Source organism: Cotesia glomerata, linkage group LG3, assembly GCF_020080835.1.
Source record: "Cotesia glomerata isolate CgM1 linkage group LG3, MPM_Cglom_v2.3, whole genome shotgun sequence".
NCBI lineage: Eukaryota > Metazoa > Arthropoda > Insecta > Hymenoptera > Braconidae > Cotesia > Cotesia glomerata.
This window is the reverse complement of record NC_058160.1, coordinates 8,911,872-8,934,659: the sequence shown is the minus strand read 5'-3', so window position 1 is coordinate 8,934,659 and position 22,788 is coordinate 8,911,872. Positions and strand designations below refer to the sequence as shown.

Sequence of the window (22,788 nt, the reverse complement as noted above, 5' to 3'; positions counted from 1 at the left end):
CTATTTGTTTTTATTTTATTGTTTTTAGAATTTAATATTTCTAACTTATTGGCAATTAATAAGCCTCCTGGATGCTAATTTTTATTATAATAATTAATGGAAAACTTTTCTTATAAAAACCATTTTCTCTTACTAGTATCATTGCTGTTTTAAATTATATACACTATTTACAAATCCCACCCCCTCTCGACACCTTACCAACTTTGCTACTACGGCAGATGACAGCCAGACTTTTCAAAAGCTATAATAAAGCTGGTCAAATGTATTTGTCAACGAGAGGGGGTGAGCTACGAATTACCGCAGAAAGAGAAATCCGATTGACATATCTGAGAAAAAAACAATGTCACTGTATAGTTTTCCACCAAGTACACGTTCAATGCTAATATTTTAAAAATTTTTGTTCCATTAAAAAATTTTAATTATTTATTAATTTAATCATAAAAACTTGTTTTTTTGTGTAAAAGATTTATATCCACATATATATCTAATTTACAGACATTTTCGGCAAAAATGTATAAAATTGATTATGAAAAAAAATTTCTGAATTTAAAAACATATTTTGTAAGCGTTAAATGATTCATTGAAGAAATTAAGTTTCTATTGTTACTTAGCTTTCAATGCTAATAATTTTTTTTTCTTAACGTATGAATGGATGTATGCAACATATATGAAAATTCATAGACAGTTTTAAATAATTAACTCAACTAAATAAAAAATAATGTTCTATGAAACTTCTACCAGACTTTTGAGTTCAAAGAGCTCAAAAACAAAATAATTGAAATGTTGAGCGCTTAGGCAGGAATTAGCGGGAAGTTGCAGGGATGGCCTTTATAATTTTTTTTTATTAATCCTTTACTTTAAATTTTATTAAGTTATTTTTTATTAAATAAACTTGCTTAAGAAAAAAATCTTCAATCAAAAAAATCATTTTTAAGATTTTTAAGCTTAAGTTTGTTAATTTTAAATCAATCAAAAAAAAATTTCAAATTAAGAAATAATTTTGAATTATTATTTTACATAAATTTTATTTCATAAAAAAAAATCAAACTCTTCAAAACATTGATTCAATCAATTTTTTTTCAATTAATAATTTTTCAATTAGTCTAGTACTTAAACCAAAAATTCAGAATTAAAAACAATAAATTTTAGAAACAAGACAAAATAATTCTCCTGAAATGAATCAACACCCATTAAAATTTTTCTTGACCAATAATTTTTTTTTCTCTTAATGTCCCTAAAAAAGACGAGACTTTTCCACTTGAACATCCTTCCATTAGTGCCATAAATTTTTCCAATAATCAATTTATCCTTTCCGTCCCTTCTAACAAAATTAAACCATCTCTGCTGATAAATTCTTCTGAAAACAATTTATTAAATTTCTAAAAATGAAATTCTTGATTACAAACTTGTATTTGGACACCATTGGCCTCTGGAGACGTGAAACCGAACGACCTTTATTAAATAACAATTAAGACAATTTCCTTTAATTTATCTTTAGGGTCGACGCCAGTAATGCCGCTCCCACGAGCAAAATCAACCCAAATGTTGGTCGCAAACTCCGGGCACGAGTACATGCAACCCTCGACATCAATAACCTCGCTGTTAGCCGCGATGTTTCCCGAGCTACCGCCGAATGGACACTTCCCGGGGTATCGACCTTCGAACAAGACCTGCGAATTCGGAATTCCCTCCTGCAACTTTGACTTGAATAATAAATTCGGGTCCTTTGACAGCAATCACAAGTCGGAGTCTAACAGCACCGGGAACCAGCGGATACGACTGGAGCCCCGAAGCCATCGGCTCTTCCACCCCGACAAGTCGCTCAACATCCCGAACGGAGTGTTTGATCAAACCAATTCCGGCAACATGCGATCCGCGACCCTGGATCGCGTGACCTATCGCGGGAACCACCGGAAGCAGGCTGCCAAGAGTAACACCGACAACCGGCGGTATCACACCCTAGGGAAGTCTTCCGGACACCCGGAGAGAGTAAAGTCCCAGGACTTCCTTAATACTTTGAACGGAGACGCTCAGAGCCACACTTTGCTTGTTGATCCTTTGAACAAGAGGTTTAGTGGGGTTTACGGCGACATCAATGTCGATTCCTTTTTCTACAGAACCAACGGGACCAGTGGAAAGAACTCTGACCGCCCGAAGAGACCCAAGAGTACTGAGAGGCTCTTTGATGTTGGTCGGGTCGATTACTCCCAGGATAAGGAGAATTATGAACGCGATAGATATATCAATTCACGGTAAACATTTTTATTGATATTATTATTTGTAAATTTTTTTTTTTTCAGCTTTAGAAAATCTAAAATTATTAATTTATAGATTTTGATAAAATTTTTATGGAAAAAAATTGAAAAATTGATACACACAAATTACTCAAAAATCTCAATACCTCGAAATGACCTTGTATCTTGTGAACTATTGACATTTTTAAAAATATAAGCTCATCCTGATGTTCACTCATCGAGACTTTTCATTTGAGTACCCACATCAATTTCACATATATTTTATATATTTATATAGGTGATTCTCTGTAAGGAGGTCTTAAATCTGTACAAAATTGTCCGACCAAATTATTTTTGATTTTATTAGAAAAAAAATTAACAAGAGCTACAAAACTATCAGCTTACTGATAATAAATAAACAGCCAAATTAATTTTTGTTTTTTCGATATTTGTATGTCTTTTGCCATATAACATGACAGGGGACTGTTTGCCAGGAGACTGTTTTTTTTTTTTATCAAATTGAGAAAAATCAAGCAAACTATTTCAATGCATTCAACTTTTCAAGTTCTCAATGAATGTTTACATTAATTAGAATAATATTAAGACTTATGGATCCAATTTTATAAATAAAAATAGTTGCCAGGGGACTGAGTTTTGAAGTGGCCCAGACACATATTTCCAACACAAACGGAGCTTTGACACTAAATAAAATGGCGATAAAGCACTAATAGCCTTATGGTTATCAACTTAAGACTATAGTTAGGTCCTTATAAACCTTACAAAAAGTAAAATAACACGCTGAATTTTTTTTTTTTTGGCTTTGAACTTCTGGCAGGGGACTGTTCTTAAAATGCCTGGGACAAACTTTGGTTTAATGAATTTAATAAAAAAAATTAATTTTCGGTACTTTTTATTGAAGAAGATTGTTAATTAACTAATTAAGTTTATAAAAATTATGGACCAAATTATATATTATGGACGAATAACTTAAAATTTAATCTTAAAGTTTTAATTTTGGGAATGGGACAGCCCAGGGGACTGTTATTTCGGTGGTTTACGAATTTATAGCAAAAAAACCAAAATTTATTCCAGTTTAGTTTTCAATGCTCCAAATAGAAATGTGTTTTTACTTTCGTAACAATTTTTTTAGTAACAAAATAACAATTTTTCCAATAAAAAAATGCCTGGGACAGCGAAAAACATCCTTACAGAGAATCACCCATATCTATATGTATATATGAAAAATATATCAAAATGCATGTGGGTACTCAAATGAAAGCTCTTGATGAGTGTAACATTGGGATGAGCTTATATCTTTAAAAAGGTTAATATTTAAGAAATGACCTTGTATCTCGTGAACTATTGATATTTTTAAAGATATAAACTCATCCCGATGTTACACTCATCAAAAGCTTTAATTTGAGTACCCACATCAATTTTTCATATATTTATATATATTATAAATTACATATATGAAAAATATATCAAAATGCATGTGGGTACTCAAATGAAAGCTCTTGATGAGTGTAACATCGGGATGAGCTTATATATTTAAAAAAATCAATAGTTAAGAGAGTACAGTACAATTTAACAAAATTCATTATTTAAAAAAGCAAAATTTTATTTATTTATAGTTCACAAGTCACGACAATCACATAGTGTTAGAATTTATTTTCTTCTGAATAATTTCAATCATTTTAGCAAAATTTTCACTTTTTAGGGACAAGGACAAGGCCAACAAGAAGCCGGAGAAAAGCAAGGTCGAAAAAGAGCCAGTGTACGAAGTTATCGCGCTAATGATCGACACGAACCCTGTAGAAGAAAGACGGCGAGGTCGCCGACCGCATTCCGCCCCCGCAATTGACGGGGAAGTCAAAGAAGACTTGGTAAATTCTTCCAACAACAAAAAATGTCATCATCGCGGCCGCAAGCCTCCCCCACCTCCCCCGCCATCAGTCCCACCTCCATACGACGAAAAGGACGCGATGGATTTGCCCCTGCCTTTGCCTCTGCCTCCGATGCCGGGGAACAAGTACCGAAGTCAGATGTCGAGCCTCCAGGAGGTGGAGAACGGGAGCAAGGTCAATCTGAAGGTCGAGGGGCTTGAAAATGGGATTGTTTCTTCGACCTCGACGGACGAATCGCCCTCCCCCGGAGTTCCAGAGCCAAATGCCAAAAGACTGAGATGTGCGAGCGTTCCCGTGGCACAGAACAAGGTGGTCGTGCCCCGGAGCGCAGTTTCGTTGCCTTGTATGCCAATTAGGGATAGCAAAGAGCTCCTAGGCGCTGACTTGCTCGCTGTTCCTCCCAGTCCGCCGTCCTCCAGGCCCAGCAGTCCCGCCAGCAGCACAGATTCTAATAATTTGACCTCCGAGTGCTCTGGGTGGGTTAGCAGCGGGGATACTTCCAGTTCTGAACAAAAACGCAAAGGTAGATTTTTTTTTTATTTTATTAATTTTTTTTTTAATTATGTATTGTATTTATTTATTTATAATTATTAGTGTCTCTTGTTTCGTAGGATACCCCTTAATTTAATCTTTTTAATTTTTATAAAAATCTAATTATCTGGAAAGTCTTTAAATAATTTTTATTAATATTTAAGCAATAACATTTGTTTGTAAAGTTAAATTTATTAATTTTTTTTATTGCTAATTAGAATTTTGTTAAATTAGATTCTTACTTAAATTCCAAGCAATTATAATTATTAACAATAATTGGCGCGACTTATCAATTCCAATAAATGTATCAACAATAGTTGGCGTGACACCAAAAGATCCAGGTTCGATTCCTGGTCTGAGCATTTCTGAATTATTATTTTTTCGGTGACCGAAAAAAGTCTCACTGAGTAAAGAATATAACATATTTGCTTAATCTTAAATTAAAATAAAGATTTTTAATTGTTAGATATATTCACCCAAGGAAGGTATGAGTGCTCATACCTGACAATAATGTGGTGAAAATAAATAATAAGTAAAAATTAAAAAAATTTAAAGAATTTAATAAATATAAATTTAATGTAAAATTTAAAAGTAGTCTAACATCAATTTGCATCGGGGATAATGGCTTTGAAATAAAGAACTCTTTAATTATTAACAATGTTGGTTAATATTAAATTTTATAGATGTGAAATTGTTTAAGGTTCAGATAGTTAGATTTTAAAAAATTTTATTTGAAGGGGAAAATTGAAAAAATTGAAGATTAAATTTATATTGGAAAAAAAAGTAAATTTGATTGATAATTTTTTTTTTTATTTAAGAATTTTTGAAGAATAGATCCCTAGTGACCTAAGGATTAATTAAAAATATTTCATAGTTAAAAAAAAATTTAATACTATTTTTCTTTTAAGTCGAATTACTATAAAACGCATTTATTCGAATTACGGATTTTGAATGGTTAAATGAATTTATCTGAAACATTGCCATAAAGCTTAGAAGGGCTTAAAATGGCCAGGTTTTATGAATAATAAAAGTATAATTCTTCGTAAGAGTGCAAGTTCAAGGGGATTAAATAGAAATGACCTATTACGCATTCATTCTGTATTTAATCCGGCCGCTTTCATATAGTGTAATAGTTGGGAATATTAGCTAACAGACCACTCAACTTGTGTTTTGTAAATACGTAGTTAATTGTAAATAAGTAGTTAATTGTACACGCAAAAAAAAAATGTAAAAATTTCATTATGAATAGTAATAAGCGTCGCTTCATATAACAAAATATAAAAATTGCAGTTTGAAATAACATTTTTGTAAATTTAAACTTTGAATGTTAATTTTCAGAACTTTTAATGTAATATTTACATTTTACAATGCAATTCTTACAAAATCTGTAATAATCACAATCTGAAACTGTAATTTTTCCAGTTTCCTATATGAAGCGCCACGTTACATTATATAAGGGGCCATTCATTAATTACGTAAGGGTATTGAGAGGTAGGGGGGTTAAGAAAATCTCTACATGTCCTTATGTTGGGGGGAGGGGGGTGAAATTTAATCTTACGTATTATTTCGAGAATCAAAATTCAATACTAAAAATTCAATTCCATTTTGGATTCCAAATAGTTTTCTTAACTTCAAAGTGTACAGTCGAATTTTTATTTTATTCAAACAATTTTTATTGCTTATTGAAAAAAAAATAACTTATTAAAATTTCATATGTTCTTATTGTTGTCCATGTTCGATTTTATAGAAAAAATTATAGTACATTTTTCCGTATACTATCGTATTTTTATTATTTAAAAAATAAAAAACATTTCTTGTTAAAAAACATTATTACTTGTTAAAAAATAAGAATGATGAATCTACGTTGAACTGTAAGCTTTAGTGAAACTGATCTTTTCCTAACATGACAGTTTATTATTTAGAAGATCAAGATAAAATCTTACATAAGAAAGGGGAGGGGGGAGGTTCAAGAAATCTTACGTATACTTGATGGGGGTAAGGGAGGTCAAAAGTCACCAAAAATTGCCCTTACGTAATTAATGAATGGCTCCTAATGTAATTTTTCTCTTTTTCTTTTTTCTGTGTAGTTTTAAATTGCATTTTTAGTAACTTTATCATTAGAAAAATTTAATGATTTGATTATTAATATATCTAATTTTTTTACACAAAAAAAAATCAAATTGAATCAAGAAAATAATTTATCATCTTGATTTTAATCTGAAAAAAATTTTAAGTAATTTTTACTTGAATCAATTTTTTTTTAGTGTAAAAAAAATTATTGATTTATTTTTAATTATAAATAAATAATGAAAAATTATTAATAAATAAATTATTCAATAAATTAAAAATTAACAATTAAAAAAATTTATTGCAATAATTAATTAATAATAAAAATAATAATTAATTAAAAAAATAATAATAGGAGAGAAAAAGATGAACATAAACAAAATCCCAGGGGCAAAAGACAAGAAAAGTAAAACAAAGAGCGGCAAAGAAAAGATAACAGAGCATTCTTACGAAGAAGTGCGACTCCCACCGCCGAAGATGTTCCAAGACGAGCCCCCGCCTCCAGAAGCATTCAGAGACCCAGCCCCCGCCCCGGTTCCGATGGTCGACAACCCGCTCTACCACGTTTACGAGACCGTGAAGCGCGCCAGGAGTCCAAAGCAGAACAAAACCGCCCCTTGCAGCCCCCAGAAGAGCCGCGACAGGGCTGAAAGGGAGCGAGAGAGTGTCTACGCGAGGGACTTTTGTCTGGACTGCTACCAAGAAGGCAAAGAGCTGCTCCAGTCTACGCAGGATGATGTCATTAACTTCAAAAAATGCAAGGAGGAGTTCAAAAGACAGATGAGCTTCTCCGGGAAAATGTACAGGTGTGTTGTTTTGTTTTTTACTTTCTTATGGAAACTGAGGGGTGGGAGGGAGCTGGATTGCAATTGGTGTTAAGATTCTTTCAATCGAATTCCAGCGACTACACCGGCGTGGCCAGCAGCCTTCCTTACTTCAACATCAGCGACGAGTACAGGATATTCGCTCCCGAGGGACCTCATCTTATTATTTGCGTTCACGGGCTGGAAGGGAACGCTGCTGACTTGAGACTCGTTAAAACTTATCTTGAGCTCGGGTTACCCGGGGCTCATTTGGATTTTCTTATGTCTGAGAGAAATCAGGTGAGAATTCTTTGCTTCTACTACACGGAGAAAAATTAATAATAGTATTTACTATACGAAAATAATAACTCCTACTATCTGAAATGGTAATAAAATTAATTAGTCACAAAATAATAGGTGTTATCATTAACAATTGTACTAGTTACTATTAATAATGGTAACGATTACTATCGAAAATGATAATTGTAATTATTAAAAATTATAACTTCTATAATCGAAGATGGTAACTGTAACCATCTCAGATTGTAAAAATTCTGAAAGAAGAAATAATATAAATTTATTTTATTTAATTCTTTATTTGCATCCATATTTTATTTATGAACATTTTTTCGTTTAAAATATTAAAACAAATAATAACACAATCGTTTAAATCCATATATGATAAAAATTTCCAAATATTAGAGCTGTTATTGATTATTTTGAATGATTGACTATGATTATCAAAATAGCAATCATCCAAGATTTGGGTTACTAAAAAAGTCTTATTATTATCAATTATTAATATTTTTTCACAAGATAAAATAATGAAACATTATTTGATGGTTCCATTATGATTGAATTAATTGTTATCCTATAATCTATATTATTAAGAGAATATCATTGAGAGAAAAAAACTCTATCTCTAGATTCATAATCAATAAATGATCTTATATCTTGTGAATTATTGACATTTTTACAGATATAAGCTTACTCCAACATTATACTCATCGAGACCTTTCATTTGAGTACCCACATTAATTTTTCACATATATGGGTCATTCCACCAAATAAGAACATTTTTACGGGGCGACCCTCGCGGATTATGTTTAAAATTTATGGAGGTGTTCTCTATCATAAGACGAAAATTCCCTGAGAGTTTTAGCTCTTAATACGCAGCGGTCTTGAAGTTATGATTTTTTGAAATTTTGGAAAAAATTTTTTTTCAACTTTTTCGTCAATTTTTCTGATATGAAAAACATTTTTAAACAAAATTGACAAACATTGTATTTTGTAGGAAAAATTCTCAGCTTTTGAATGAAAATATTTGTTTTTTCATAAACTCATCAGAAGACCCTTAAAAATCAAATTAAAGTGGAGAAATTGGTTTTTTCTGTGTGCAGCCCAAAATTCTTCAAATTTGAATTTTTTTTCTGAAAGCTGAGAGTTTTTTACACAAAATATAGCGTTTTGCCGATGTGCATATTTTTTATTTCGTCACAATTAAATTAAATGTTAGATTCACTATGCAGTAATATAATTCAGAATAGTAATATAATTTTCTCTTTAATACTAAAATTATAGTACTCAGAAATTTTGAACCACCTGCTTAAAAGATGAGTCTATACTTCATCACTTATCATGCAGATGGCGCTCACAACTCCCTCTATTTACTTTCATTTTGTGATTCTTTCTTGAGCGATTTCTTTTCGGATCGTTTGTTCTTAACAAAAATATAATTGCTCAAGTTTTTAAGTAATAATTATTGCGTTACTTTGATATTTCATCGCCATGAGTAAACGTATACGGTCAGTAAATTGTTGTAATCCATTCAATGAGTCACGTAAGTAACTAATACAGTGCACTTGACCTCTTATGTATAACCTCTACGTAGAACCAATTAAATTAATGGCCTTGTGTTTAATATTGACTTTTGACATCTAATTAAACGAAACTTTTAGATAAAAAAGGAGTTAAAGATTTAAGAAAATTTCCCGACGAAGATCGTTGGAAATTTCCTGACTTAGATGACACTTCAATGTTATGTGTGCGTTGTCGATTCCGTGTCAAAGAATATATTCCGCCAGCATCAGAGGAAGAGGAAATTATTTCAAGTCAAATTAGTGTTGAAAGTCTGAGTATATCAGCTGAAATTTGTACTCAAGGAAGCAGTTTATCTCGGTCAGTAATTTTAGCGACAATCTATGTGATTACAATGATCATTCTTTAGAGTGATTTTTGAAAATTCCTCTTATTGAAAAAGACAGGTAAAAATTTTCTATTGATTAAGTTTTTCATTTACTGAGTGAAAACTTACTTAATTATTTTTCTATGCGTTTAATTTAAGGTTATATTCTGAAAAAAATTATGGAGTAAAAAAACTTGATGAGAGCTATGCTGCCCTAGAGAATAAGTTCCAATCACAATTTGGAATAGTACCTGAATCTACCTACAGAAAGATTAATCAAGATCATTGTTCCATGATAGCTAAAGTGAAGAAATTATATAACACTGAAAGTGACAAGTAAATTTTTTTAACAATCGATCATTTTGAAATATCTCCATTTTTTCATATTAATACGATCGATCGTTTGCTTTACAGATCAATAAAAAAAAGCTGCTTTCAATTTTACCCGACAGTTGGGAAGTCAGTCGTATAGCATCTGAATTTAACTGTTCTCGAAAAATGGTACTGAATGTTAAAAATGATATCAGTGAATCTGAGAATGTTGATTTAGACTCTGGTGAAATGACTACTAATACTTTGAATCCCACAAAAGTTCCAGGCAATCAGCCGCTTAAGTTAGATGTAAAAAAACTTGTCATTGATTTTTATGAAAGCGAAGAAAACTCAAAACAATTAGCGGGCATGAAAGATTTTAAATCTGTGAAGGATTGTGATGGAAATCGAACTAGGGTACAAAAAAAGTTGATTCTTTTTAATTTAAAAGAATTGTACCAAAGCTTCAAAGCGCAATATAATTCAGTGGCAATCGGATTTTCTAAATTCGCTAGTTTGAGGCCTACTTATTGTATTCTTGCTGGAAGTAGTGGTACACATGTCGTATGTGTTTGCACTATTCGTCAAAATGTAAAATTGATGTTAGAAGGTACTTGTGTATTTGACATTCTCTATAATTGTACTAAAACTAGTTATTAATCTTATTACATTTATTCCATTTGGGATGTAATTTTCCAAAATTTGCGAAAAACACCGATTGGGTTGTAGAATCTCAGCCAATTTACAAAAATTTATTAAATAAATTAGTTTGTAACAATCCAAAAGAATCGTGCTTTTCCAGAATGTGCAATAGTTGTCCAAATAATGAAGAAATCGCTGATTATTATCGTGTGTCGTTTAATGAATCTGATGTTAATGAAATCCAATATAAAATGTGGACATCAACAGACCGTTGTACTATTGTGAATGTTACTTCAGATTCCGAAGACTTCATCGAGACTTTAGTGACGCAACTTGATAAGCTTTTGAAACATGATTTTATTGCGAAAACACAGTCGATTTTTCTGATACAAAACTAAATTTAAAGAGCGGGGAATTCGCCGTAGTATTTGACTTTGCGGAAAATTATGCATTCGTTGTGCAGGAAGCAGCTCAAGGCTTTCATTGGAATAATGATCAAGCTACGATATTTCCAATGGTGATTTATTATAACGAAAATGATACTATTAAGCATTTGAACTTTGTTGGTATTTCAGATTGTCTTAAACACGACACAGTTTTAATTTATTTATTTCAAAAGCAATTGATTGCCTTTCTTAAAAAGAAGTTTGCTGTCATCAATACGATTTTTTACTTCTCTGATGGAGCTCCACAACAATTCAAAAACAAGAAAGCATTTACAAACTTATGTTATCATTATGCTGACTTCGAAATCAACGCTGAGTGGCATTTTTTTGCAACTGCCCATGGCAAAGGACCATGCGATGGTCTTGCGGGTTCATTAAAACGATATGCTGCTAGAGCTTCATTACAAATGAACAATAAAGAGCATATACTGAAACCACAAGATTTGTTTTCCTGGGGAACGAAAAATTTTACAAGCGTTGACTTTACTTTTATAGCTAATGACGATTATTTAATAAAAAAAAAATGTGTAAGACGTACGATATTCTCAATCGAAAACGGTGAAAGATACACAGTCATTACACACTTTTGTGCCTTTAAAAGATGAAATTGGTTATGCTTTCATTAAAACTGTGTCCACATCTCAAAAAAGTTCAAAAATAAAAGTATTTTAATTATAATGAATTTGCGTTTAATTTAATTGTGACGAAACAAAAAATATGAACATCGGCAAAACGCTATATTTTGTGTAAAAAACTCTCAGCTTTCAGAAAAAAATTCAAATTTGAAGTATTTTGGGCTGCACACCGAAAAAAATCAATTTTTCCACTTTAATTCGATTTTTAAGGGTCTTCTGATGAGTTTATGAAAAAATAAATATTTTCATTCAAAAGCTGAGAATTTTTCCTACAAAATACAATGTTTGTCAATTTTGTTTAAAAATGTTTTTCATATCAGAAAAATTGACGAAAAAGTTGAAAAAAAATTTTTTCCAAAATTTCAAAAAATCATAACTTCAAGACCGCTGCGTATTAAGAGCTAAAACTCTCAGAGAATTTTTGTCTTATGATAGAGAACACCTCCATAAATTTTAAACATAATCCGCGAGGGTCGCCCCGTAAAAATGTTCTTATTTGGTGGAATGACCCATATATATATGTATATATATGTATATGAAAAATATATAAAAATGCATGTGGGTACTCAAATAAAAGCTCTTGATAAGTGTAACATCGGAATGAGCTTTTATCTTTAAAAATCTCAATAGTTAAGAAATGACATTGTATCTTGTAAACCATTGATATTTTTAAAGATATAAGCTCACCCTGACATTACAATCATCGAGACCTTTCATTTGAGTACCCACATGAATTTTTTATATATTTATATATATATAGGAATTACGATTTTGATAATAGTAGTAACTAGTTAAAATAATAATAGCTATTATTATTGATTACCATCATAATAGTAGTAGTTACCATCAGGATGGTAACTACTACAATTCAGATGGTTTACATAATTATTTAAATAATATTTACTACTATCGAATTCAGTTAATAGATTTTATCATAACTAGATAGTAAACTCTACTATAAAATTTTCTCCGTGTAGGGAGAGACGAGAGCTGTTTTTTTTATCAATGAAGAATTCTAATTATTACCACACAGAAAAAATTTAAATTGATTAAAGGGGAAAATTCTTGAATTAAAAACAAATTTTAAAAAGCTTTATTGTTTTAATTTAAGTAAAAAAATTCTTGACGTAAGAAATTTTTCTTGATTAAAGAATTTTTTGTCTTGATTTAAGAAAAATAAAATCTTCAAATAATTTTTAAGGTTCAAAAATTTTTCTTTTTGGTGCATATGCACTGAAAAAAAAAATTGTTGTCTATAAAAAAATATCTTAGCTTAATAAATAAAAACTAGCAACCTTACAGTCACTATGTGACTTTTGTTAAATTGCACTGTACTTTTTTAACTATTGACGTTTTTAAAGATATAAGCTCATCCCGATGTTACACTCATCAAGGGCTTCCATTTGAGTACCCACATGCATTTTGATATATTTTTCATATATTCATATATATAAATATGTGAAAAATTGATGTAGGTACTCAAATGAAAGTTCTCGATGAGTGTAATGTCGAAGTGAGCTTATATCTTTAAAAACGTCAATAGTTCACTAGATACAAGGTCATTTCTAAATTATGTATCTAGAGATAGAGCATCTTCGAATGCAGCCTAAATACTTATCATCATAAATTGACTATTGGTGAGAATGATATGAAACCATGAGAAAACATAACTCCAGATCAAAACTTTTCCAACGATACTAAATTTAACCATAAAAACTCACTTTATCATATAAATACACTGGCCACAAAATTTTGCTTATTCTCTTAATAATATAGATTAGTTAAATTTTTGACAAAAAAATATCAATATTTGTATTAATTATATTTAGAATCCTAATTAAATAATTAAAAAATTTTGAAAAAAAGTTGAGAAAAAATTAAGACTTTTAAAATTAATCATTTAGTTTGAAATATTTGGAAAATTTTTATTTCAAATATTCATACACGGAAAAAAACAAAAATTAAAAAAAAAATATAAATTTGTACAAACTTCGTAAGACATACATTTTAAAATTATTAAATTATATTTGAAACTGTAATAATTAATATTTGGGATTATATTTTATAAAATTGCATTTAAATATAATTCTTTCTTCTTTTTTTCCGTGAAATTATTAAAAAACTACTTTTATAAAATAAAATAAAACTGAATTTAAGAAATAAAAAATAAAAACAAAAAATTCTTTACGGTTCAAAAGTATTAAGTTCAATTTTTTCCTCTTACACTTTGTTTCTGATAAAATCCCGACAAAAACAAACTTTTCGACTTAAAAGTTTTTTTTTATCCTAAAAGGGTGATACATTTTCGGATTTCGACACAATGACTGACCGACTGGTGGAGGAGATCCTCCACCACATAGACACATCAGGATTAAACCCCACGAAAGTAAGTTTCATTGGGCACTCACTGGGGACCATAATAATACGCAGTGCATTAACGAGGCCACAACTGAGGCCACTGTTGTCGAGACTCCACACATTTCTCAGTCTAAGTGGCCCACATCTAGGAACTCTCTACAACACGAGTGGACTTGTCAATGCCGGTTCGTTAACCTTCTACCATTTGGTGAAACTATCCACCATGCCCCAATCAAACTTATAAACTCAAACTCAACAAATTCGTCCCTTTCAGGAATGTGGTTCATGCAGAAATGGAAAAAGTCCGGATCTCTGCTGCAGCTCGCAATGAAGGATGCTTCAGATGTTAGAAGATCTTTCATGTTCCGACTGAGTCAGAAGAGCAACTTGCAGAGGTTCAAACACGTCTTGCTCTGTGGTAGTGCTCAAGATAGATACGTTCCTCTCCACTCGGCCCGGATCGAACTCTGCAAAGCTGCCGTACGTGATCCAACTGACCAAGGTGAGAAAAATCTTCTTTTTTAAATAATTAATATAAAAATTTATAGATATATAGGAGGCAATTTCAATTGATTTAATATCATTGAAGATTATTATTTTTTTTTTTTATAAAATACTCACCAGTTATCGGCCAAGAACTTCCAACTTCGCCGATAAATCCTGCCTTGATACTCGGATATTCTTCACAACCTTCTGTTAATTCTTTCAAGATTAAATTGTACATTTGCTCTTCATTTATTAAATCCTTCTGACAGGCTTCGACATGATGACCTGTAAATAAAAATTAAATTTTATTTTTAAAATTTCAATTGAAAATTCTTTATTGAAATAAAAGAGTCAGCATTTAGGAGGAAAAAAGTGATTTTTTAATAATTCTAAAGAGACTTTTTAATTGATTAATATGAAAATTGTTAAATACATAGTAGGAACTTTTAATTTTATTAATAAGTTCTTTTTTTTTTTACAAATAATGATTTTTCTATCTCCTGCAGACGATCTCCGGGAGGTTCTCTAAAAAAGGTTACTTGCGGCGAGCACGATATCTTAACTTTGAATCATCGAAATTCAAAAATCCAAAAAAGATCCACTAATATAAAATATTATCCAATGATTAATCCAGGGAATTATGAAAATATCTATTTTTAACAAATAGGCGGGTTGACAAAAAAAATTAACGATTTTCGATGAAAATTTTAGCTTTAAATTGTTTATAAAAATCTAAAATATTTATCGGAATTATTAATCCTTGGAACAATTACTCAAAAATATAGTTAAGAAAATAGTTTATGAATTAGAGACTGATCTTATCAGCGGTTGTTCGATAAATTTTGCTCACCGACTTTGAAAATCGAGTTTTGAGAAAACGGCGCTTAAAATTGTCCGGTCTCAGCCCAATTGAAATTTTAACGCTCCGATTAGGCTTTGCAAATATCCGGATAAATTTTAAAATAGTTGTCCGATTGACATCAAATTTTCTGTGTACATACTTAAATATATCTAGATTACAAAAATGAAATTAAAAAAAATTAATTTGTTTTTAAATTCCAAATACTTAAGACCCCTTAAAATTTTACTTATGATAAGTAATAGATAACTTTTATAATAAATTAAATTAATTAATGATAAATTGTTCATTTTTGCAGGTACCGCGTACAGAGAAATGGTCCACAATATTTTGTATCCTATAATGTCAGCCTCAGGTGTCAGTCTCGTACGCTATGATGTCCATCATGCATTACCACCAACGGCAAACGCATTGATTGGACGCGCTGCTCATATCGCCGTCCTTGACTCTGAATTATTTATTGAGAAGTTCCTTCTTGTCGCGGGACTCAAGTACTTCAGATAAGCCACCACTTAATGATAATTACAATTATAATTATTGTTTATTATTTACTATTGACTATTACTACTTTAAGTAACAATTATTGATAAACAGTGACATCACAATGACCATTAAGGAAATTTTTAAACTAATAATATCGTCGTTTTTTACTAATTTAATAATAATCATTTTTTCTCGTTTATTTTTTGCAGAGCTTTTCATTATTCTATAATTGTAATTGCAATTTATATTTAATTTTTACAGGAAGTTTTTTTATATAAATTTATTTATTAAAAATTTGGATAATTTTTTATAATTTTTACTCTTTTAATTAATTTAATTTTTAATTTAATAATTAAAAATTAATTAGATAAAAATTCAAAAAATTAATCTTTAATTAATTCAAGCTAAATTTTAAAATTAATTTAAACTTTTAATTAAATTTTCTACTTCTTTTTTAATTAAAAAAAAAAAAAATTTTAATTATAATACTTAATAAAATTTTGAAAAAAAAAAAATAAAATTTTTACTCCTTTAATTAATTTATTTTTTAATTTAAGAATTTAAAATTGATTAGATAAAAATTTTAAAAATTAATCTTTAATTAATTCAAGCTAACTTTTAAAATTAATTAAAATTTTTAATTAAATTTTATACTTCTTTTTAAATTAAAAAAAAAAATTTTTTAATTATAGTACTTAATAAAATTTTGAAAAAAAAAATAAATTATTGAAAAATTTTTCTGTAAAAATCAAATATAATATAATTAAAAAACTAGAAATGAACCAACGTAATTTGTGATTGTAATTTTCTCATCGAAAATTAAAATATCGAATTTAACATTTACTAGTCTTACGAATTTTATCTAAACTCATTCTCGATCGAAATTATACTCGTTATTTTAATTAAGCAAACTGTTGGCCTAATGAAAATTAGTACGTCATTTTAACATATGTAAAATTATAATTGTAATAACATTCAGAATCACGATCATGGTAATTTTATTGAACCGACTGAGTCATTGTAATAAAACTCCTCGAGGCTGGTAGACGGCATTAATAATCTAATGTCATTAAAATTAAAGTATAAAGTAGGCAATAAATCAAGGTAATGCTAATTGTAACTTATATTATATTATGACTATTGTATTAATGTAAGCGCCGTCATGTAATTAGGAAAGTCACGAAACGTATGTCAATTTAATCCCTCAGATGAGTGTGAGTGGAAGAAGAAATAATGTAAAGTGTGAATGAATTCAAGAGAATATATAAGTATTTAAAATAGTTTAATTATATATTCGTTCCAGGTTTCACGATGAGTCCCTCCAAATAGATCTCAATTGCTCAGAACATAATAGTTCTAGTGTAAAGTCTACGAGGTTTTAATTGCTAAGTGGTCTAAGTACTTTATTACTCGTAACTGCACGACGACTTAAGTCGATAAATTTTTTATTGTTGAATTATTATTGTTCTTATTACTATTCTTATTGAGAATTATGAATTTTAATGTATTATTAAATTTTATTATTAATATTTGAGACTTTTTGATGAATCTGAAAACGGATTTTTGCTTAAATATGAAGAAAAAAAATTTTAATTTTTAATTTAAGAATATTTAAGCATGGAAAATGTTTTTATTTAAAAAACGAAATTTTTTTTTACAAGTAAATTTTTAATCAAATAATTTAATGTCAAAATTTGAAGATAAATTAATTTTTTTTATTTGAAAAAAAAATTATTAAGTCATAAAAATTATTTAAAAAATTAAAAATTTTTAATTTAGGAATGTAATTTTTTAATTTAAGGAATTAAAATTTTTATTTTAAGTAAATTTTTATTTAAAAAATTTAATTTTAAAATTTGAGAATAAGTTAATGTTTTTAATTTAAAGAAAAAAATTTTTAAGTCATAAAAATGACTAAAAATTATTGAAAAATTGTAATTAAATATAAAAATTAATAAATATCAATTGATAAAAAAATTATTAAATCAAAATTTAAGGATTGAATTTAAATGAATGAAAATTTAAAAGTATAATTGCCCGTTTTCAGAATCACAAATTTGCAAATTAATTTAAACAGGGTTTTATATGACGCTCTAAGTGTTTGATATTTACCGAATTATTTATTGTATTAATGTATAATTATTATTACTAAGTACTTAAAATTAAATCAAGGGAATAAGACTTAGAGATTCGATTAAAGACGATTGCATCTTTGATAAATTAACCAATTACTAAATCGAAATCTTTTCTTATCGTCCTATCGTTTGCTCAAGTATCTCATGAGAAATACGAACAAGTCTATTAAATAAAAAAGTTCATAAATTATTACCACATATATGAATTTTAATTGTATTAGTAATTTTTTGTCATCGAATCTAATCACGAATAAAACTTTGTAATACTTTGTGTCCTTACTATTGGAAAATATTTAAATAATTGATAATAAATAAATGAAGAAATAAATAAATAAAGAGTGATAAACAAAGAATAATTGGTAAGGGGACTTTCAATCAGGAACGATAGATGTATGATACTTAGACACAAATTGTGCGATTGTATAATTAGATAATGAGTAAAAAGTATTTATTTAGCTGGCGCGACAAAAAATCAACACTAAATTATATATATATATATGGGTGATTCTCTGTAAGGATGTTTTTTGCTGTCCCAGGCATTTTTTTATTAGAAAAATTGTTATTTTGTTACTAAAAAAAATTTATTACGAAAGTAAAAAAACATTTCTATTTGGAGCATTGAAAACTAAACTGGAATAAATTTTGGTTTTTTTGCTATAAATTCATAAACCACCGAAATGTCAGTCCCCTGGGCTGTCCCAGTCCCAAAATTAAAACTTTAAGATTAAATTTTAAGTTATTCGTCAATAATATATAATTTGGTCCATAATGTTTATAAACTTAATTAGTTAACTAACAATCTTCTTCAATAAAAAGTACCGAAAGTTAATTTGTTTCATTAAATTCATTAAACCAAAGTTTGTCCCAGGCATTTTAAGATCAGTCCCCTGCCAGAAGTTCAAAGCCAAAAAAAAAATCTAGCGTGTTATTTTACCTTTTGTAAGGTTTATAAGGATCTAACTAGCCGTAAGTTAATAACCATAGGGCTGTTAGCGCTTTATCGTCATTTTATTTAGTGTCAAAGCACCGTTTGTTCTGGAAATATGTGTCTGGGCCACTTCAAAACTCAGTCCCCTGGCAACTATTTTTGTTTATAATTTATTTATAAAATTGGATCCATAAGTCTTAATATTATTCTAATTAATGTAAACATTCATTGAGAACTTAAAAAGTTGAATGCATTGAAATGGTTTGCTTGATTTTTCTCAATTTGATAGAAAAAATCAATCCCCTGGCAGTTAGTCCCCTGTCATGTTATATGGCAAAAGATACACAAATATCGAAAAAGCAAAAATTAATTCGGCTGTATATTTATTATAATTAAGCTGATAGTTTTGTAGCCCTTGTTAATTTTTTTTCTAATAAAATCAAAAATAATTTGGTCGGACAATTTTGTACAGATTTAAGACGTCCTTACAGAGAATCACCCATATACATATATTATAATTAATATTATCATTATTATTATTAAATATAAATTATATACAAATAATTGAAAGAAAAAACTAAATTGAGATTTGAGAGTATATGAAAAATTGATTATAAATATATATGAATATTGATTATTAATATATTATATATAAATATAATTATTGTCCTGTATATGTATATATGTATAAACGAACTATTATCGAGTATATAAATATACACATACACATAAAAAGTAATTGTGAGATAGCTGAAATAAATATAATTATTATTACTAATTATTTTTTCGTTTTTTTTTAATCCTGTTTATTATCTATATTATTAAGAGAATAAGAAAAATTTTGTGTCCAGTATAGCCATATGATAAAATCGGTTTTTTTAGTGATATTTAGTGTCTTTGCAAAGGTCTTGACATGAATTTGTGCCTTCTCATGGTTTCATATCATTCTCACCAATAGTCAATTTATGATGATAAGTATTTAGGCTGCATTCGAAGATGCTCTATCTCTAGATACATAATTTAGAAATTAGCTTGTATCTAGTGAACTATTGACGTTTTTAAAGATATAAGCTCAGTTCGACATTACACTCATGGAGACCTTTCATTTGAGTACCCACATCAATTTTTCATATATTTATCTATATTATATATATATATATATATGAAAAATATATCAAAATGCATGTAGGTACTCAAATGAAAGCTCTTGATGAGTGTAACATCGGGATGAGTTGATATCTTTAAAAATGTTAGTATTTAAGAAAGTACAGTTAATTTAACAAAAGTAATTATTTAATAAAGCGAAATTTTATTCATTTATTATAGTTCACAATTCACGGCAGTCACATAGTGACTGCGAAGTTGCTAGTTATTATTATTATTATCAAATTTTTTATTATTAAATTTTTTTTAGACTATTTTTCAAAATGATGATTAATTTTAATTTTTTGTAATGAAAATTTTGAACTTATTATTATTCTTACATATGAAATTATTATTATTTTGATCACGGAAAAAATATATAGGTAGAAAAAAAAAAATTATTTATAATTTTACAAAAAATTTTGCAATGTTTCGAAAATTTTTTATTTAAAATTTTGAATAATTTATTGGATGGAAAAATAAGACTAATTTTTTCTTTTATTAAATTATTGATAATTTATTTATTTATTTATTTATTTATTTATTTACTTAATACAGACCCAATTAATTAAATCAATTAATAATTGATTTAATCATAGAATTTTTTTAATTCATTTAAAAAATACCCAAATTATGAATAATTAAAATTCATTAAAAATTGAACTAAAACTTTTTAAATGATATTTCATAAATATTTGCAGTTCCAGATCAATTTTTTATCAATAAAATAAACAATTTACAATTATTTGAATTAAATAAATTTATTAGTTTCCAAAAGTCATTACAAGTAATAAAAACTAATCTAAACATAATTAAAAAAGACATGCTGGTCCCAATCAATAATCGATTAGAGTGTTGAGTGAAAAATAGTGTTCGCCCCCTACGAAATTACCAAAAATATGGTAAGACGGTAGATTGTAAAACATAGGGGAACTTTTAAACGCTTCGCTTATACAATTTGTCAATTTATTTGTGGGCTATAAACCTCGCGTTAAGTCGACCATATGTCTCGCTGAATAATTCCATGTGCAGCCTGCGTTTATAGTATGTAAAATACGTAGTTTACTGTATATAGTAGACGAGATGTATATCACCAGCAACAGTAAACAAAAACATCATTAATCCTCGTTTAAACATCCCTAGATTAAAAAAATGAGTACCACTAGTACACTTTATTTTAAATTTAAAAGCAACTCATATCATCAACATCTCTGGGAAACACGGAAGTGTAAAATAAGGAAATTAACTGTTGAATTGGGTGAGATAAACAAGGTCAGATAATTGTGCTCTCAAGAGGACAGTAACTTATTTTTATTTAGGTCTATACGGAAAATATAAACTACACTGATGAAAAAATTAACTTAGTTCATGAGAAAAAAATTTTAAAGCGAGAAAATAATTTTGAACCAAGAATTATTAATTTTAAAAATTTTTTAACTTGATTTAAAATATCCAAATGTTTTTAAATTCTTTTTTTTTAACAAGATTTTTTTTTGTATAATAAATAATAATGATAATTGATAATAAATACTATTTAAAACAGTAATAAAAGATAAAAATTATTTTTTAACAATTTTAAAATTTTGTTAATACTAAAATCTGAAAATAAATTTTCAATATTTAATAATCAACTTATAAATTTTATTATTATAAAAAATAAAAATTATATTCAGCCATAGATTTCTTCACTCAACAATTTATAATATTAATTTTTTGACAAAAAAATAATAATGTTTATTTTTATTATTTTAAACTTAAAAATAGCTTAATAACTTATTTTAAATTAAATAATAAATAAAAATTATTGTAATTAATGCGACAATTTTTGAGACAAAAAAGTACATTATTTAAAATTTTCAATAAATATTTTAGTGTCAAAACATTAAATTATTAAAAGAAGTATTATTTTCTCTCAGTGTACCAATTTCTTTAATTTAAAACACTAAAAAAAAAATAAATTTTATTATTTAGTTTTTCCATCTGAAGAAAAGAAAAAAAAACTTGATTCAAGAGAAAAATTTTTAAACTGACATTTTTATTAATTCAAGTAAATTTTACTCGATTAAAAAAATTTTCTACTCTGATTTAAAACCACAAAACTCTTCAATATTATTTTATTGGTTTAAAAATTTTTCTCTTAATTCTTTTTTAGTAAAAAGTAGCATTGAAGATGCTCTGGTCTAGATACTTGTAATGTAATATACTATTATGCAGCTTCCTGTATCGTTATAATACTCTACTCTTGAAACTAGAAGCGCAGATGCGCTTGTCGCGCACGTGCTTCTGTGAAAGCCACCGTGACACCCCCGTCGCCCTCTCACTCTTTTCCTACCTCGACATATATAAATATGGATAAATCAAGGGACATCTAGACACTAGACACCAAACACAATGTACTAAACACCGCGATAGAAATTCAGCGACAATGCGTTCTATGTACACAACATATAATGTGTAATATCAATAATACGAACGGTGACGTCTGGGCCCCGAATCGTGATCTGAAGAATGAACATCTTGAAAATATAATAATGCTTCACCCAATGCCCGATATTCTTTGTTCCTTGTAAATTTACAAAGACTTACATTCGAATTATTTTATACAAATACTTATGCTTGTACTTTATGTACTGA

General features: G+C 28.4%; 1 protein-coding gene and 1 long non-coding RNA gene across 5 annotated transcripts in view; both read left to right on the top strand.

The window, feature by feature from the left end:
• LOC123261944 (protein FAM135A) overlaps positions 1–16,187 on the top strand; it is a 53,351-nt gene extending 37,164 nt beyond the window's left edge. For 3 of the 4 annotated variants that reach the window (XM_044723846.1, XM_044723843.1, XM_044723844.1), the window contains exons 11-17: positions 1,499–2,252; positions 3,955–4,664; positions 7,095–7,545; positions 7,620–7,842; positions 14,056–14,305; positions 14,395–14,622; positions 15,764–16,186. In XM_044723846.1, the coding sequence (XP_044579781.1) occupies positions 1,499–2,252; positions 3,955–4,664; positions 7,095–7,545; positions 7,620–7,842; positions 14,056–14,305; positions 14,395–14,622; positions 15,764–15,969 (2,822 nt within the window). In that variant the 3' untranslated portion in view covers positions 15,970–16,186. Of the gene's footprint in view, positions 1–1,498; positions 2,253–3,954; positions 4,665–7,094; positions 7,546–7,619; positions 7,843–14,055; positions 14,306–14,394; positions 14,623–15,763 lie in introns of all 4 variants that reach the window. The other variant, XM_044723845.1, reaches the window with a different exon arrangement.
• Positions 9,053–10,069, top strand: LOC123261946. The gene is made up of 3 exons (XR_006508812.1): positions 9,053–9,382; positions 9,501–9,806; positions 9,887–10,069. It is a non-coding gene; the product is annotated as an uncharacterized LOC123261946 (long non-coding RNA).
• Positions 16,188–22,788: the final 6,601 nt, after the last annotated feature.